The sequence below is a fragment of the Camelus ferus genome, chromosome 14 (assembly GCF_009834535.1).
Source record: "Camelus ferus isolate YT-003-E chromosome 14, BCGSAC_Cfer_1.0, whole genome shotgun sequence".
In the NCBI taxonomy this organism is placed as follows: domain Eukaryota; kingdom Metazoa; phylum Chordata; class Mammalia; order Artiodactyla; family Camelidae; genus Camelus; species Camelus ferus.
Genome location: NC_045709.1, coordinates 49,595,985 through 49,614,398, shown reverse-complemented (window position 1 = coordinate 49,614,398; position 18,414 = coordinate 49,595,985). Strand labels below are relative to the sequence as shown.

At 42.0% G+C, this 18,414-nt stretch overlaps 1 protein-coding gene across 3 annotated transcripts in view; it reads left to right on the top strand.

Annotated features, from left to right (window-relative positions):
* The window catches only part of SLAIN1 (SLAIN motif family member 1), a 55,836-nt gene extending 44,739 nt beyond the window's left edge, over window positions 1-11,097 (top strand). For all 3 annotated transcript variants that reach the window (XM_032496836.1, XM_006182680.2, XM_014557588.2), the window contains 4 exons: window positions 152-493; window positions 3,228-3,383; window positions 8,116-8,398; window positions 10,121-11,097. In XM_032496836.1, the coding sequence (XP_032352727.1) occupies window positions 152-493; window positions 3,228-3,383; window positions 8,116-8,398; window positions 10,121-10,196 (857 nt within the window). In that variant the 3' untranslated portion in view covers window positions 10,197-11,097. The remainder of the gene's footprint in view (window positions 1-151; window positions 494-3,227; window positions 3,384-8,115; window positions 8,399-10,120) is intronic.
* The last annotated feature ends 7,317 nt before the right edge of the window (window positions 11,098-18,414 follow it).

Genomic DNA, 18,414 nt, shown 5'->3' with positions numbered 1-18,414 from the left:
TGTTTTCTAGGGGATTTAATAAACTAAGAACAGGATAGTGGGTCTCCATTTGAATCATACATTTGGTGCAAATTTTCCTCAAATGTTTGATCAGTTGGAACCTAGTAATTACGCCAGATGGAAGACAGCACTGTCCCTGGTCGTTTCACAGGCCTCAGGCAAGACTACGCTTCGACTTCAGCCTCCGTGTCGAGACACAGTTCCAGTGTGTCGCTGAATTCGGGAAAAAAGGGGACGTGTAGTGATCAAGAATATGATCGATTCAGCCTAGAGGACGAGGAGGAATTTGATCATTTGCCACCCCCTCAGCCTCGTCTGCCAAGATGTTCCCCTTTCCAAAGAGGAATTCCCCATTCACAGACTTTCTCCAGCATCCGGGAGTGTAGGAGGAGCCCCAGTTCCCAGTATTTTCCTTCAAATAATTACCAGCAGCAGCAGTATTACTCACCTCAAGCCCAAACTCCAGATCAGCAACCAAACAGGACCAATGGAGGTAGGTCGTCTGTCTCGCTGGCGTTTGATGTGCTTTGATCTTTTCATGTGTGCTTGAGAAATGGTTTTAAGGTCAATATAAATAAAATCTGTTTCCCATATTTATTAAGTACATCCTCAGGAGCTTACCAGTTTGGTGTACATTTAAGTCTGTAGCTGACCAGCTTGTGGTGACGTGTCCCAGATTTATAGATTTATAGCTTCAAGAAAACCCCACTGTGACGTAGCCGGTGCAGAATGGGTCAGAAGGGGGGAGCATCTTCATGTTGTTGCTGGTCCGGCCGTAGGAGAGCGGGGCTGAGCAAGTTTCGGAGTTCGTAGTGGAGCTCCACGGAGTCAGAGGCATTGAGCCGCATGTTTCCTCATCTTTCTCGAAACCGCTAGTCTCGCGCTCTCTGCTCCCAGCAGAGTGATGGATGGTGAGCATGGGTGATGGTGCTTGGAGAGGATGCTGCTTGTGTGCATCCAGACTTAGGGGAAGTTTGGAATGTGTCTTCCCCTCCGATTTCCTGATGTCTAGAACTAAGATCTGCATAGCAGTAAAGTATGGAGGCTGGTATTGGCGTGGTAACAGCAAGTTGATTTGTCCTGATGTCAACATGGTGGGCTAGGAATACATGACACTCTCTTGTATTTTTTTCCTGTCTCCCTCTTCATCATTTATCATCTGTCCTTACTCCCAGGAGTTACAGATCTTGACTTCCAAGAACTATAGGGAGAACAGTCACGTGATATTCTGAGCCTAGTATGTTTTTGCACTAATGATCAGTCTGACTTTCACACACAAATCCCATATGGTATGGAGAAACAGAGCGCACTTACATAGATACAGCTTTTAATTATTAGATAGTACCATTTCTCAACCCTGAGCCCAGAAGTGATCAAACAAGTTACTTACTAATGTTGCAAAGCCAAATATGAATTGTACTGTCATCACCTGCTGTCATGTATTTAGTTTTTACCTTTTCTTCTTCTGTACTCATATTACTCATGCTAATTGAGAGATCATTTGAAAATATTTAAGGTTTTATAGTCAGAATTTCTTTTATAATTCCTTAAGAGTTCAAATTTAAAAGAAAACTGGTGGTTAAAGAATGTCATAGTGACTAATTCATTAAAGCTCATAATATCAGAAAGACAATTTGTTTTTTTTACAGGATTGGGTAATTGGTTTTATTTATTTATTGTAAATGGAGGTACTGGGGATTGAATGAACCCAGAGTAAGCTAAGCCGTCACCACCCAGAAAGACAGTATTTTATGTGCCTAATGAAAATTGTAGCATTATTAAAATTGAGGGAGAGGGTACCTAGAGTTGTTTCTCTAAAGGCTTTTTTGGTCAAGTGTCTTAGACCATCACATCCTACTTGTCAAGCAGATGCCAGCTCTGCGTATTGGTTAGTATTGTTGGTCGGATCACTGTCCTACCTTAGAAAAGTGGGATTAACTTACATTAAACAGCATTATGGAAAGGATTAGGTTTCTCTGAACCTGTGTTACGATGGTGTCCTTCAGGAAAGTGGAGATGAGGCTGGAGGAGTCCACAACCAGTGTCTTGGAAGTCTTATCCTGGCCACGCCCAGGACCTTGGGCTTCCGGATGAAGGGGAGGGAGACTGATGGGAGGGGTTTAGGGAGTGGCCAGAAGTGTGCTTGTGCTCCAGGAAGAGTGGGACCAGCTGTATGAGGATGGGGAGGGACAGGACAGGGTGCATGGAGACTGATGAAGAGGGTTTTGTGAAAATGTGAATGATAAAGATACCTGAGCTGGGTGGCAATGGGAGATTTGTTGAATATTTATGAGGCAGAATTGACAGAACTTGGCCTTGAGGGTGAAGAAGGGGAGGTGAAACTTAGGAGACTGCAGCTTTTTGGATTAGGTGACTTGGTGGGCAGGTCCGTGATCAACGGATCTAAGTAATGTAGCAGGAGCCGTGTGCGAAGGCGAGAAAAATGAATCTGGTTTAGCACTTGAGTGGGTTTTTGCTTAGTATTCAAATATATCCTTTGTTTTCTGAGCTTTAGTGACCTGACATATGTACTTTACTTTTGGGGGAGTGTGTATTAATTGAGAGAAAACTGTCTTGTAAGAGTTGCAGTCTTGTGCCTGATTTCAAATCTCAGCAACACTGAGGTCTGTGCGTGACCCTCTGCTGCCCCTTGGTGGCAGAAGGTGTACTCAGCAAGGAGAAAGAAGGGAGCATTTTCTTTTTCAAGTCTCCGAAGGTTTCGTGCAACACTCATAAAACTTTCCAGAAGTTAATGTGGTGAATGGATATCTCAAAACATTCCAAGTTAGAATTTTAAGAATTTCTTCCATTTTGTTATGCTAGCAAAATATTCAATAATTGTTGGTTTGACTCCTCTAGATTTTTATTAACATGTAACAATTTCTAGCATTTTTTAAAACGAAATGGTTATAAGGTTATTTCCTAACCTCACTTTGACACAGTTTTATCCACTTATGATATAGGAACAAGTAGCTAATGGATTAGCTAATCCCTCCCTCTTTTTGTGGAACCAGTGCTTTCCCTTAGCAGTGCATTTGGTGGAACCTTCCTAGAGACATTGAGTGTTTTCCTAAATAGGCAGCTTGGCAGAGTTCGTAACACATGTGATAACTCTATTTGTTACTGAACAAAATATGATTTATATTTGTATTTACTTTTGAAAGGTGGTATTTTAACTGGCATAAAATTTGTGGTCTTTAACTTAGTAAAATTCTTTTCTCTTCTAGATAAGCTCCGAAGAAGTATGCCTAATCTAGCCCGGATGCCAGGTACCACGGCCGTCAGTAGCAGCGTGAGTTCTCCGGTCACCGTGCGAAGTAGTCAGAGTTTTGACTCAAGCTTGCATGGAGCTGCAAATGGAATTTCAAGAATACAGTCTTGTAGTAAGTATAACATTTTTAATTTTTCTATAATCTTTAATTAGTTGTAACACCATCAGGAAAATCTTACTATTTCATTTCTTTCATTCTCTTAAGAACACTACAGGAAACTTTTGTCCTTGTGACTTTTTTTTTTTTGGTATTTCACCTATACAGTTGAGTAGTATTTTACCAGGGCCTTTGTCACCAATTAATAATTAGTAAATTGTATGTCATCTCTTACACCCAAGGACAGCAGTCTAAGCGCTGAGTGGTGACTGACTTGTCCACTCATCGGACAGTTGTTTTCTTTGCAGCTCTGCCTTTTTCTAGCTGTTTACTTGATGTTTTAAAGAATGCACACTTTTCTGTCTTGCTGTTACTTTGGGTTTTCACCAGTTCATAGCTTTTCTTGCCTCCTGCAAATGGAGTTCTGTCTCAGTGTGTCCAAAGTGGGGTTTATCGCCTTCATTTCAGTTTGCCACACAGTCAGTCACTCACTCTGTCCGTTTTCCCCAGCGACGAGCAGTGCTGTGAGGGTTACGTCCAGTGTTTGTGTGGGGTGTGCTGGTTCCAGTTACCCCTTTCTTGCTCCTGCCATCTGTGTGGGTAGTCGGGGTTAGGTCTGAGACTGACCCCTGGGAGGCAGACTCAAGGTCACAGTCCCAGGATGGATAAGCCCACACCAGGAGGCCTGAAGTGTGTTCAGAGTGTTCTGGCCCAGAGCCATCAACCAGCTGCCTTAAGTCTGCACGCAGAGTGACTGGTTCGTTGCCCCTCTCACTCAGATCCAGTCTGGGGGCTCAAGCGGTATTTCTCCAGCACCTGATGGCCTTTCATTTCTTTATGTCTCAGTTCCTGAAGACAAGTGACAGTATTTACCCTGTACAAGGACTGTGCTAAGTGGTTCCCCTTCCTTATTTAGTTCTGCCAACAGCCCTGTGAGGTGGCATCTGTTGTAGCTCCCCCCTTGCACATGAAGAAACAGTTTCAGACAGGTTAAGTGACAGTTTGCCCGGGACCATGCAGGTCAAGGAGTAGAGGTGGAACAGCTCTGATTACCCCCGAGATGATGCCTTTAACCACTGTGATGGTAGCTCCCACCTGCTGTTCCTCTCTCCCCTCTTCTTTGTCCACTTTGCTCTGACTTACCTTTATGAACAGCCCAGTGCCAGACCTTGGAGAGGACTCCGTCGGTGGCCCTAATAGACTACTCTGTGTACCCCCAAACATGTCTAGAATGGCTTCGATTTTTGGTGCCTTCCTCTGTCATTCAGCACGTCTCACTTGACTGTCATCACATTGATCTTCCTCACTGGATCATCAGCTCCCTTGCACCATAGTTCACCTGATTTTCTATCCTCAGCACCTGGCATGCTGCCTGGCACAGGGAGTTCTCAGTAGCCGTTTGAATGAATGCATAAATGACTGCCATTGGGTTGTATCCTAGGGCTTGATCTGTTGGTATTTGAATTAGTGGTTTGTGTAAAGACACAGAAGACAGCCTAGGAACTAACGGTGGGAAACTGAGAGGATGACTAGCTAATTTTATGTCGGGAGGTTAGGACAGTGGCCAAATAGATCATGATGGAATTTAACTGAGATAGAGTTTTACACTTGAGTACAAAAACCAGCAGGATAAGCATAGATGGGGAAAACATGGTTGTGACAGTCACAGAGAGGGTAACTGAGGAGTTTTTGTGAATGCTACCTCAGTGGGCATTAATAGCATGACTTAGGTGCCCGGGGAACGTCTGTAACCCAGAAGGGAATAGCACATACACTGCAGAGAATGGCCCGCTTTGATGGCAGTGTTTAAAAAGTGATGGGAACATGTCAAAAAATTATGGGAAACAACTTAAAGTCTTAACTCCCAGTAACCAAGTCTGGGACAATTTGAGCCACAGAATAAATAATTGTATTAAAGGGGTATAAGGCATAGATTAAAATGAATAACCACGGGCCCATACTTAATAGAATGAATAAATAAATGGAGAAGCGGGGAAATTCTTTATAGTAGAATTCTAATTCATAAATGTAAATGAGGAAAATAGAAAAGTTGTTCTATGTAAGTCAAGCATAATAATGAGACGATAAAAAACAAAACCTGAGACGAGTGTTAGTAACAGGAGGTCAGTCCTGAACTTGTTTCCCATCTCAGGATTCTGCTCTCAGGGGCTTGTACTCCCGAGTGTTCTAAGCAAATATCCTTTATACGTTCTGAGTTTATCCCATGAGATTCCCAGTTCTGGATTGTCCTACGTTCTGGAAAGAACAAAGGTAGGACAGAGAAAGTTGGAGAGACAGCGTGATAGAGAAGGAAGACACTGGACTTGAGTTTGGGTCTTTTCTTAATCACAAGCTCTTGGGAAAGTTATATATCCTTTCTGATGGTTGTTTTCTCATTTGTAAAATTAGGATTATGTCTATTAATCTTAACTAGTTTCTCTTTCTTTTAAACTCAAGGGTGGTATCTATCTTGTGTGTATGAAAGTTAATAGGACTAATAGGACTGTTTTCCTGAATAACTGTTCTGTAATTTCATTTCAAATGATACGTTGTTTGAAATTTTACTGAATCTGTAGATAAACTTTAGGAGAATGAGTGTCTCAAGAGTATTAAGTCTTCTGATTCAGTAATATGAAACATGCCTGCATTTATTTAATCTTCTTCCATGTCTCCCAGAAAAGTTTTGTAGCTTTCTGTGTAGTTTTAATACATCTATAATTTATTCCTATTTGATTTTTAAATGTTTTCATAAATCATATTCTCAAATTTTAGTTTCTGTGAGTTTGCTGATACAAATTTAGAAATACAACTGGTTTTTCTATCTTGATGTTGTATTCAGCAGCTTTGCTAATAACTTCATTTATTCATGGTTACTTCTGAATTTGGAATAAACCCATAACCTAATGACTACATAACAGCAAATGCATATTCAAGAATGTTCATAAAAACCCAGACTAGAAATAACCCAGCTTTTCATCATCAGGAGAGTAGACTTTGACAGTCATTCCTTGGAGGACCACATCACAGTGCAGCTACGTGGATGAATCTCAAAAACATGATGTTGAATCAAAGAAGCCAGCCACAAAAGAGAACATACCACATAATTCCATTTACTTCAAGTTCAAAATAGGAGTGACCAATTTGTGGCGATAAGAATGGGGAGTACTGACTGGCAGAGGGTCCATGCGAGCCCTCAGGTGCTGGGAACGTGTCGTATCTAGCTATGGGTGTGGTTCCATGAGTGTGTTCACCCTGAAATTTCGTTGCACTCTAGACTTAACATTTCTGTACTTTGTGTATATTGTATTTCAAAAGAAGTTGGGCCAAATTTTTATTTTTTATTGAATATTTTGAAAATTAAAACTTTTTTTTGAGCAGCTTTAGGTTTGCAGAAGAATCGAGTGAGAAGTACCGAGTTCCCATATAATCCCGCGTGTCCCTCCTGCCCCTCCTTCCAGTTTCCCGTTACTAACCTCCTGCCTTCGTGTGGTGCGTTGTTACCATCGATAACCCCAGTATGTTGAAATATGCATGGTTAGAAGCTACTAAATTAAGGAACTGTAGAGTTGGTTGGAAAGGATCTTAGAGGTGATTTGCCAACCAACACGAGTTTACTGTATCCCCAAAACTTGATGGAACCAGAAGCAAGCAGAGTCTTACACAGGTCTCATTTTTCACTGAATTTTTTGACCACTATATGCATACATCATGCATCCCTTCATATAGAGTTCACCTATTATGTACTTGAGCAAAACTAAGGAAATATTTTCAAGAGATATTACATAAAACCATAGACATTTTTTGTCTTTCTCCCCTTTTTATCAAAAAGCCAATCTATAGTATATTCTATGTGGAAGTAAGTTTAAAATCATTTAAACCATTTTAGAAAACGATGTGTTCCTGCTTAACTGCGCTGCAAGTGCGCTAGGCAGCAAAGGCGAGAATAGTTAACAGGTGGAGTTCTGTGTACAAGTTTCTGTTAAATTTGTAATTCGGTTTTTTCCTTGGGGTAAAGGATTATAAAGTTTAAACATTTCTGCTAAACAGTTCATTGTTTTTTAATGTGAAATGGTGCACAGGGTTGGGCCAGTACATCGATGAAGTTTTTAAGGGTTCTCTACCCAGAGAGCTCCCTTCGTTTTACAGATTGTGCCGTTATCAAGGTTATACTAGCTCGCGTTTGTTGAGTGGCTCCTAAGTGCAAGGCGCCATCGTGAGTATGTGGATTAACTCCTTTTATCTTCCACCACCCCAATGAGATAAGTCAGTATCATGATCAAAATTATTTCAGAAATATACCCGTAATAAGCTGTTGGTACCTACCAGTGCCACCTCTGTCTTCCTTCCTATAATTACTGTTATTAAATTACGCCCTTGTTTTATTTTCATGAAACCATCCCCAGTGCAACCATCAAGCAATCCTGATGTCTTCCAAGCAAGGAAGAAATCACCCTGTGAGAACTCAGAGGTGATCACATTTATTAAAGGAAAGGAGGTGCTGGTTCTAACTGGCCTCTAAATATAGTCAGGCGTTCTGAAATGTTGCTCATTGACAGAATAGGAAACTCACTTGTCAAGGAATAGAATTTTCCAAAACTGAATGCAGTCTGGAACCCTTATTTAACGTATATACACCTGTATTTCTGTGTCCACAAAGCCCTTTCAGACAGTACTGGTTTTTTCGAACATAACGCACGTCTAGATGGCGGTAGGTATCTTATCATGTGCGTGTCCTTTTCTCTCCCAGTTCCGTCACCAGGGCAGCTTCAACACAGAGTTCACAGCGTGGGACACTTCCCGGTGTCTGTCCGGCAGCCTCTTAAAGCCACAGCCTACGTGAGTCCAACTGTTCAAGGCAGCAGTAGCATGCCTTTGTCCAATGGCCTGCAGCTCTACTCCAGCACGGGGATCCCCACGCCCAGCAAGGCGGCCGCTTCGGGGGTGATGGGCCGCAGTGCGCTTCCCAGACCTTCACTGGCAATAAATGGGAGCAACCTGCCTCGAAGCAAAATTGCACAGCCTGTTAGAAGGTGAGGACCTTTGTTCCTTCATCTCCATCGCCTCCCTGGCAGTTTGCAGTTGAAAACTCCTCCAGGAACCAGCCTGACTTTCCCTTTGTCTCAGGCTAATGCTTACGGCCTGACTTGTGACCTCCTGCCTCTGGACAGTGGTGGGGTGGGCGGTGCCCTGTGGGGTCAGGACTCCTTTGACCTCATCTGCCCCCCCCCCATCGCCTCACTCCTGATGTACTATTTGCTTTCGCTTTAATTTGCCAAGTAAGCTCCATCTCCAGAGCTTTTGTATTTTCCTTCCCCCAAGTTATCTGCCTGCTCTCCCTCCTTCAGGTCTTTGCTCAGATAATGCCTCTGTCCAAAATTGTACCTCCTGCAAGAGTTACAACTCCTTCGTATTCCCCTTCTGTTTTTTTTTCACCCACAGCGTTTAGCACCATCTGACAGACTGTGTATTCTACTTATTTATTAGTTTATGCTCTGACTCTGCACTGGAATGTAAGCTTCACGAAGGGGGATGGTTGATTCTGTGAGTCACTGGTACCTCTCCCTACTGCCCAGGACTCCGCCCAGCCCAGGGCAGAACAGTAGATATTTGTTGAACCAGTAATTTATCAAAATGGGCAGAAATGTGTTACGCACGTACACACACCCTCTCCCCACACTCGTGATTTTAAAAAGCGTCTTAGTGATATTTGCTTGGGGTTTTATTAGCTTATGTTGGTAAGTTTGGTATGTTCCAGGTAGAGTTTTTTTTCCCCAAATTCCAAATTGCTTGCAGGGCACATGCTAGATGGGCTCGTGGTCGTGATGCCCTTACTCCTCTTGAACTTCTATCCTGGAGTGTTTTATGGTTTAAAAAATTCCATAACACTGAGTTCTGGAGAGATTAGAAGATGAGACAAATAGAGGCAGGAAGCATACCTAAACTCTTCCAGGAAACTAGGATTTGAAGGATGAGAGGGAGGGAACCATGCTAAAAGCTAAATTTTCTTTCTTTATGCATTAGGTATGTATAAATAGTTTTACTTTTTATTTTCCAAGGTGCCTGGATCAAAAACAAATTCAGAAACCACTGCAAAACATAGAAAAATAAATAAAGGCTGACCCATAATCCTACTGCCCAGAGGTCAGTTTGGTGCATATTCAGTAAATGCCGGCTTATTCTCCGCCAGTACGTGCAGAACTGTGTTACGTGTATGGCTGAATAGAACCGCGTTATTTGATGCACGGAGGTTACTGTGGACAACCCGTTGATCCCGTGGGTGGACGTCTCCAGACCCGGTCTTCTTCCCCAAACTTAGGCAAACACTGCGTAGTAGCAGTAGTTTTAAATTCCGTGCCAATATAACAAGCAAGCATTTGATTATCTGTACGACTGAGTATTCCTTCACGTTATTCTGTTTGTGTTCAGTGAAGTAACCATTTACATTTTTAGGCCATTTTTCTATTAAGCTTATCTTTTTCTGATTTTAAAATATTCTTTATACACTAGGGATAATGACCTTTTTTCACTTACGTTGCAAATCTGCCTGTGCACATGCAGCAGTGTGCTGAGAACTGGGTTTCCACCCGAGGTGAGTCTCGAATGCCCAGAAGCACAGGGCACACACTTGGGAAGGTGCCAGCACGTTGTTGCCACGGCGTGGTGGAGCCCAGGCCAGAGAGGTCAAAGGGAGCGGTGTGCCTGACCTGTGGGATTACTGACAAGCTGTCTCACTTTTCTTCACCTTTTTCTAGTTTTCTTCAGCCTCCAAAGCCTCTGTCTTCACTCAGCACTCTGAGGGATGGAAACTGGAGAGATGGTTGCTACTGAAGCAGTTTTATGGAGAAGAGCAGGAAAGAAGTGGAAATGAGGGTCGTGTTGCCTAGCGGGCTGGGTGACAGCGGATGTCGGGATATTCTTTCCCTTTTGCATTTTAACATAGTTACCGCATTGTTTTTCAACGGACCAAGCACCAGAGACTAATTATTGCACTTACATATTTGCCTGAGATACTGCAACGTTCCAGTCCATGGCTGCAGTATTGTGACGCTTAGAGCTAGGAAGGTTTTGTAGAACTGCTCTGTACCTGAATCCTTTTTGAGAGAATTGAGATGTATCAATAATGCTTTCTTTGTCATGAGTTTTTTTTTAAAGTAATTTGTTCAATTTACTTATGTGTTCTAAACATCTTCCCATCACCTGTCTGTATTTTAATACACTGCGTATTTACAACTAGGTTCTATAACATGCTTTGAAATTTACTTTTTTATAGTTTACAGGGATTTTATTTTTTGTGCCTATTTCTTTTTACACCTATGTGAACCACTATGGAACAACTTAAAATTTTGTGCCATAAAAATATTTTTGTGGTAAGGTACTATTTTTTTAGCTCTAGGGATATATCAGCAAAAACCCATCATACAATTTGAGAGACATGATTTTACGTTGAAGGAGCACAGTGCAGTCTGAAGCGCTGCAAAGGAGACCGCCGGACAGCAGAGCGAAATGGTCTTGTCGTCTTCATTGTTAATTTATTGTCATACGTGGGTTTCATATTTATAACGACACCACGAGCTCATTGCACTTCATACCTGCAATGTTTGCTACTGTACCACGATTGATTTTCAATACTTTATTACAGAAGATGAAACTGTAATGTTTTATTAACAATGCTTCTGGAAATGAATGCATTTTAAAGCAAATAAATCTTTTTGATAGACCTTTTACAAAATCCATTTGCACTAATGAATGCTTTCTTAGGGTATATGACTTAATATTTGTTCCTGTGTACACTGCTGTTTTGGAATGTTCAGAAATAAAGACTATTTCAGCCATGTCAGGTCACGCATGAGTGTGCAGCACAGACAGCACGGACGCCGTGTGCACGTGACGCCCCAGTTAGCAGAGGGGTTACTGTTGCTGTGTGTGGTACCGGCCTTTACAGCTGACGCAGGGGGGCAGAATATTCACGTCTGTGAACAGTTTTTCTCCAAAATACTCGGGGTAAGAACTGTGAGGTCTTAGTTTTGCAGTGAGGTTTGGGTCCCATTTAGGAAGGTCACTTGAACCCAGGGAACCTCTTGCCCAGAAACACATTCATGGATAAACACTGTCCCTGGGACTTCAGTGTTTGGTGGGTTCTCAGTATCAATAAAATAGCAAAGTGGTAGCATTAGTCTTGGACTGCATTTGATACACATTGGAAAACTTTTCACCTGAAGGGGCTGCGGAAAGGTTAGGCAAAGGTTTTAATGTTAAGTTTTAAAATGGAGTTCGCTCAAAAGTCAGATTTTTTTATCTTTAAAAAGTATGCCTTTCTACATAGTTTTATGGAGAAGTCAAAGACTGGCCTTTCAGTAGTCTATCCTTTAAACGAAATGTGGACTAGAGGAGCCGAGAGACCAAAGGGGAAGTGATATTTATTGAGCACTTTTGTGACAAGGATTTTGCTAGAAATTTTGTATTTGTCTAGTTTTAACAATCAGCTCCTGTTACTACCACCATTTAAAAAATAAAGACCCTGACCCCAAGGGGTGTGACATTAACCTGGTACAAACATTTAGCTAGTAAATAGTGAAGCTGACTTTTGAATCCAGGTTTATCTGATCTCAAGTCTCTTTTTTCTTTTTCCCACTGCTGTGCCCTTCCTATGAACAGAGTAGTTAAGTTAGTACTTTTTTTAAAAAATGAGTTTATAGTCTGAGGAAATGAAAGGATTCAACTCATTTGCAATTCAAGTATTTCATTGATATTCAAAAAAATCTGTTCAGCCCTTGGACTGAAAAACAGATCTCTGCATCTTGGGATTTACATTCTAGTTAGGGGAGAGAGACAGTAAACCTTACACAAGTAAGAAAATCACAGTACGAAAAAAAGTAAAGAAAAGGAGATGAAAGTAAGGGGAGCCGAGAAAATGGAGATGGGGGGAGAGCACTAAGTGGGCCATCTGCATGGATCTAAGTTGACACTGGAACAAAGACTTGGAGACAGAGAGTCAGTCCTGAAACTGGTTCACAGCCTCCTTCACCTGGAATTCTGCAGAAAACGGTGTTCGTGGTGACCTTCACACGTCTCCCTGGGATAGTATACAGCAACCATCCCAGAGGCCCCGGAGGGGATTTAACCTGGGGCATCAACAGATGCCCCAGGGTAGTGGTTTTCAGGGTGGCCTCCACACCAGCCGCCTCAGCACCGCTGGGAAACCTCTCGGAAGTGCGGGTCCTCGGGCCCACCCCAGGCCCAGTGAGTCAGCCTCTGGGTGAGTTACAGACCCCGCTCTGAGAAAAGCTGCTGGAAAGGAGGGAGCAGCCCCGGCAGCGGCTTAGGGCAGAGCCTACCTGGTGTGTCTGAGGGAGAGCAGAGGGAACGAGGAGGAAAGCAAGCAGGAGAGGCGAGGCCAGCAGGTGAGGAGAGATCACATTTGTTAGAACCAGGAGACGGGGGTCACTGGGGCCATCTCAGAAGCTGCCTGCTAAACAGTGCCCGCAGCTGCACTAGATAACGCCAGTCTGGTTTCCCATTGGTTGTACAGCTGTCTGTGTTTGCAGGAGGCGGCAGGAATTCCTGTCACTACACATCTTTGGTCCTGTTCATACACCTTCAGCTGTTTAATCTGTGGGTATGTAGTTGTGTGTCATGGTTTTACCTTTTGTTTCCCGGAATAGAATAGAAGGCCTTTTCATTTGTTTACTGGGCATTTGCACATCATCTTTCATGGATTCTCGTTCAGGTCTTTAGCCCATTTTTCTATTAGGGTTTCCTTCCTGGTTTTGGGTAGTTACTTATCCAGCCTGCTACAAGACTTTTGTCAGTTATATGTGTTGAAACTATGGCTTCACACTGTGTAGCTTGCCTTTTAATTCTTTTAATGATGTATTTTGATAAAATTATTAACTTTAATATAGTACATATTTATCATTTTTTGAAGGCTAGTCATTTTGTGTCTTGTTTACAGAGTGTTTCACTACCCTAGAATCATGAATAATAATATCCTGTATTCTCAATGTTTTATTATTTTGCTTTTCCACCCGTATTTTATATTGTCCATGTGGATATCTGTCCTAATAACACTGCAAACTTAGTCTTTACCTCACTGTTCTTCATCTTAAAGCAAATGTCTTTATGTGTGTGTGTGTGTGTTTCAGAACTGTCTATTCTTACACCGGAACCATACTATTTTAATTACTATAGCTTATAATTACATTTTGCTAAACAGCAGAGCAGTCCTGCTATCTTGTTTTCCTTTAGGAGTGTTTTGGAAATTCTTGTTTCTTTTCATTTTCATATATATATATTTTAAGCAAGCTAACCAATTCCAGAAAAAAAATCCTGTTGGAATTTTGATTGGATTGCATTGAACTTACAATTCAGTATGTTGGAAATTGACTCTTTACAATATTGAGTCTTAAAATCCACGAATGTGGTCTACCTCTTCTTTTATTGATTGAGGTATTCTTGAATCTCTCAATAAAATTGTACAGGTTCTCCCTGGAGGACTGTAAGTCCTTTTGCCAGATTAATTTCTAGGTTATGTGATTTTTTTTTATGCTATTTGATATGGTATTTAAAATTCTTCATTTCTAATGATTTATGTTTTATTCAACAACCTTAAATTTGTTAGTTAATTTATATTTAGAGTCTATATACAGCCAAATGTATGAATGTTAGATTTCTTTCCTATTACAGCTTTTCTTTTTCTTGCCTGTGGTCTTCAGTGCAGTAATATAAATGGTAATATATTTCTCTCTTTGCTAATTTCAGAAGGAAATTCTTTTCTACCATTAGGTTTCAAGTTTGCTAAGGGTATTTTTTAATCATAAAGGAATGAATTTTAATGAACTGCATCTATTAAAATATGATTATCTCATTTAATCTGTTAACATATTGACTTTATGATGGATTTTTCCAGTGTTGACTAAATCTTGAATTATTGAGATAAATCCAACTTGGTCATGATGCCATATGTTTTTAAAAAATAGATTGATTTGATTTACTGATACTTTATTTAGGAGATCTGTCCAATTTTTTGGAATAAAATTGGTCGATAATTCTTTCTCAGACTGTCCCTGCTGGGTTTCAGAATGAAGATAGCGTTAGTCTCATGAGTTGGGGAGTACTTTGTGTTTTCCTAGTTGGAAGAATTAACGTAATATTGGAGTTATTTCTCCCTTAAATATGTGATAAATCTCAGTAGTGAAGCCATTGGGGCCTGGAGTCCAGGTTTTAAAATCTGATGCTGTGTTACTCCACTTCCAAGAACGTTATGATAAAGCCTCCTACGTCAGTGGTGTATGTCTGTACTCCCATAGTTCTGCCAAATTTTGCTTTATGTCTTTTGAGGCCATATGACTTGGTATATACATATCTAAATGTCTTTTTATCTTCCTGGCAAAGTGAATCTGTTCATTGGAACTATTTATTTTTTTTTTTTAATGTCTCGAAATGTATTTTTCTGAAATTAAGAAGCTACATCAGATTTCTTTTAGTGTTTATGATAAAAATTTAAAGCAAAGGTTTAAAAATATGTATCATTCTTTGTTAAACAGTTTTTCTAAACTAGTATGGAAGTCTTTTCCTTCAACTGGAGCATTTAAGCCAGTGCCAATATAACATAGTGGCTATCATATTTAGATATAAATCGTCCACCTTCTTAGGAGCTTTCTGTTTGTTACATCTGTTCTCCCCCTGCTCCATTTCTGTCTTCCTTTAGATTGTTTTATCATTCTACTTTTCTGAAAATTATACCCTAATCTTCCTTTGCTGTTCTTTTACTGGTTACCCAAGAAATGACCATTTTTATTAATCTAAAATTTAATACTAATCTAATACTTAATACTTAATCTAAAAATTAATACTAATCTTTACCTTTATCATCTTGCTAGGCAACATAAGGACCCCCTAATCTCCTTAACATCTAATCCTTAAATTGTATGTGCAGTTCACAATTCAGCCAGGGATGAGGGAGGAGAGACCATATATAGATTTTGGGGCTCTCTAAAATTCAGAAAAATCAGAGTTAGCCATGTAAACAGTGCAACACTGTGTGATAAAAGATACTTAGAGAAAGAGTAGTGATGGGACCAAGTGAAGGATCGGCTTTGGTGAGGTCAGCAATTTGGTCTTAAAGCAGGTCCTGAGTTCACTCATCCAACAAGTGTGTATTGAGAGCCTGCTGTTCGTCAGGCTTAGTGCTGGGTACTGAGGCCGTCACAGCCAGCGCGTCAGAGACGGTCCCTACCCTCAGGGAAGTGACAGTCTTGACTCCAGTAAGAGAGACAGGTTCAAATCAAACAAAATACCGTGTCTATCCTATAAAGGAGCAAGCCAGGGGCTAAGATATGGAATAACAGGGAATGCGAGGAGGGAGCGAAGGGTGCTCCAGGAAGGCCTGTCTGAGAAGCTGGTATTTAAACTGAGGATGTATGGGACTTAACCAAATGAAGAGAAAGGAAAGATTCTCTCAGGGAGAGACAGGGAAGAATTTGGAGTGTATATAGGGCCAAAGAAGGCTGGCGGGGCTGGACCTGGGTGGCCCTACTGGCCATATAATTTGTGGGGCCCTGTACAGAATGAACATTGAAGACATTAAGAATTAAGATGGCGACAGTCAAGCATCCAACCAATCACGGGGCCCTCTTAGCAGGGAGCTACATGCCCGCCGCCCAGGGTCCGGGACCATGGAGCCAGCCCTGGGTGGCGCAGGGCTGAGCCTGTGGCCCTTCAGGTAAGGAAGGACTTGGAATCCTGTTCCCAGTTCAAGCTATTACCTGATAGGAACACTCACACTCATAATTCTCTTTGTATGTGCCAGATATTCTGATAAATTCTTCAGATGTTATTACTAAGTTCTCACATAGCCTTATTGTTCTAAAATTATACCTGTGGAATTTTGATTTGTGGAGGTGACCAAGTGATGACATCAAGAAGTAGATGCCATTGAAAAAAGATGTTTATTATTCACATTTCATGCGAGGACGGGGCAGGTCACAGCACACAGAGCTGGTGAGGAGCATCAGTGGGGTCAGGAGGCAGGAGCAGAATGAGGGCAGCACCTGCAGGAAAGGCCCGAGGCAGAGCAGACCATCAAGGATTGGCTGATTTGAATAATTCTGGTGGGCTTCAAGCTTAGGGAGGTCTCTTGTGACCTGGTACTTGGCCCTGGGATGATTTGGGGCAGGGGAAATACCGGTATAGTGTATGAGAATGGGACAAGAAGGGGGCGGGGGCTCGGCCTTGGGCCAGCTGGTCTGCACAGGCCCTGGCTCACCCAGGAGAGGGCAACACTCGGGCAACCCGGTTGGGCCCCGTGATGAATGATGCCAAACAGACATAACGAACCTAAGAAAGCACAATTAAAACACCCACTGAAGTAAGTACTATTATCACCCCCATTTTATTTTTCCTACATCCCTGAGACTTATTTTATTCCTGGAAATTTGTACCTTTTTACCCCTTCATGCATTTCACCCACTCCCCATCCCCGGCCTCTGGTGGCCACCAGGCTGTTCTCTATCTCTGAACTCATTTTTATTGTTTTTAGATTCCAGACATGCAGTGAGCTCATACAGTGTTTGTCTCTCCACTATCCCCGTTTTAAAGATGAGGGAGCTCAGGCACAGAGAGGTTAAATAACTTGCCCAGCGTCACAGAGCTATGAGGTACCAGAGCCTGGATTTGAACCCTGGCTTTTAACCAAAACTCAGTAACTTGAACAAATGCGAATCTAGAGCTCACTTTGTGTGGGGAAGGGACTGAAGAGAGCCAGGGGTGGCAGGCGGCACAGGGCGGGGCGGGCACTCCTGGGAGAGGAGCTGCATGTGCAGGGAGACGGTGTGTGCAGATAAGACATGTCCCACTGCTTGGCGAATCTGGAGAGCTGTTTCATTTAGCTGCTCTGCAGGGTGCAAGGGAGCGCTGTCAGAAACCAGGCAGAAGGGATGGGCAGAAGCTCATCTGGGGAGGGCCTTGGAGCCCCTGCAAAGTAAGAACCGGGAGCCAGATCTCTCCAAAGGAAGACCGGAAGACAAGGATGTGTTAGCCCTAATCTAATGCTGTGTTAGCCCAGGTTCAGTGAAGGCAGCACAAACTATTCCAGCTATTTTGAAACAGAAAGAATCTGATAAAGAAAATTAGTGTCTATAAGAGAACCAGAAGGACAGGCGGGCCAGCCCAGGCTAAGCCTCCAAGAACAGTTCCTCACACAGCATCACAGAACAGGAGAGGGGCTGATGGTGCCAGAGACAGGGCAGCAGGGAATGAGAAGCTTCCCCGGAACCTGTAGCTCCACTCACACATTTCCCTGTGGTCCAGGGGCCAGGACACTGCATCCAGGCTGTGTCACCCTACCCTCCAAATCTGCACCAACAAAAAAGCTAGGCTCCCATGAAATCTGAGGAGGGTTTTGCTACACATGGAGTCACTCCGCTCCTTCCTAAAACGAGGCCATCTCAACAGGCAGCACCACCCTCATCACGGCAGGGAGAGCTCAGAATCAGAGACCAAGCCTTCAGCGCTCCAGACTGAAAGGGGCCCATGCCATCTCCTTATGGAGCATCTCTGTCTATTACCAGAACTACACACATGGCCTCATTCCACTACACAGGAAACCAGAAACATGACATCTGAGTCCAAGAAGTGGAAGAGAAATATTGGTGAGCTGTTCAAAACAGTTCAAAGCATTAGTAATAATAATGCTAACTGAATTAAAGGAAATATATGAACACAGTAAGAATTTTAATGAGGAACTAGAAAATATAAGAAATAGCCAGTTAGAATGAAGAATACAGTAACTGAAATTAAAAAAAAACATACTAGAAGGAATTAACAGCAGACTAGGTGATACAGAAGAACATATAAATGATCTGGATGACAGAATAATGGAAATCACCCAATCAGAATAGTAAAAAGAAAAACAAATAAAAAAAAAATGAGAACAGTTTAAGGGACCCCTAAGGCAACATCAAGCATACATTCTTATTATAGGGTCTCAGAAGAAGAGAGAAAGAAAAGGATGGAAAATGTATTTGATGGGATTATGGCTGAAAACTTC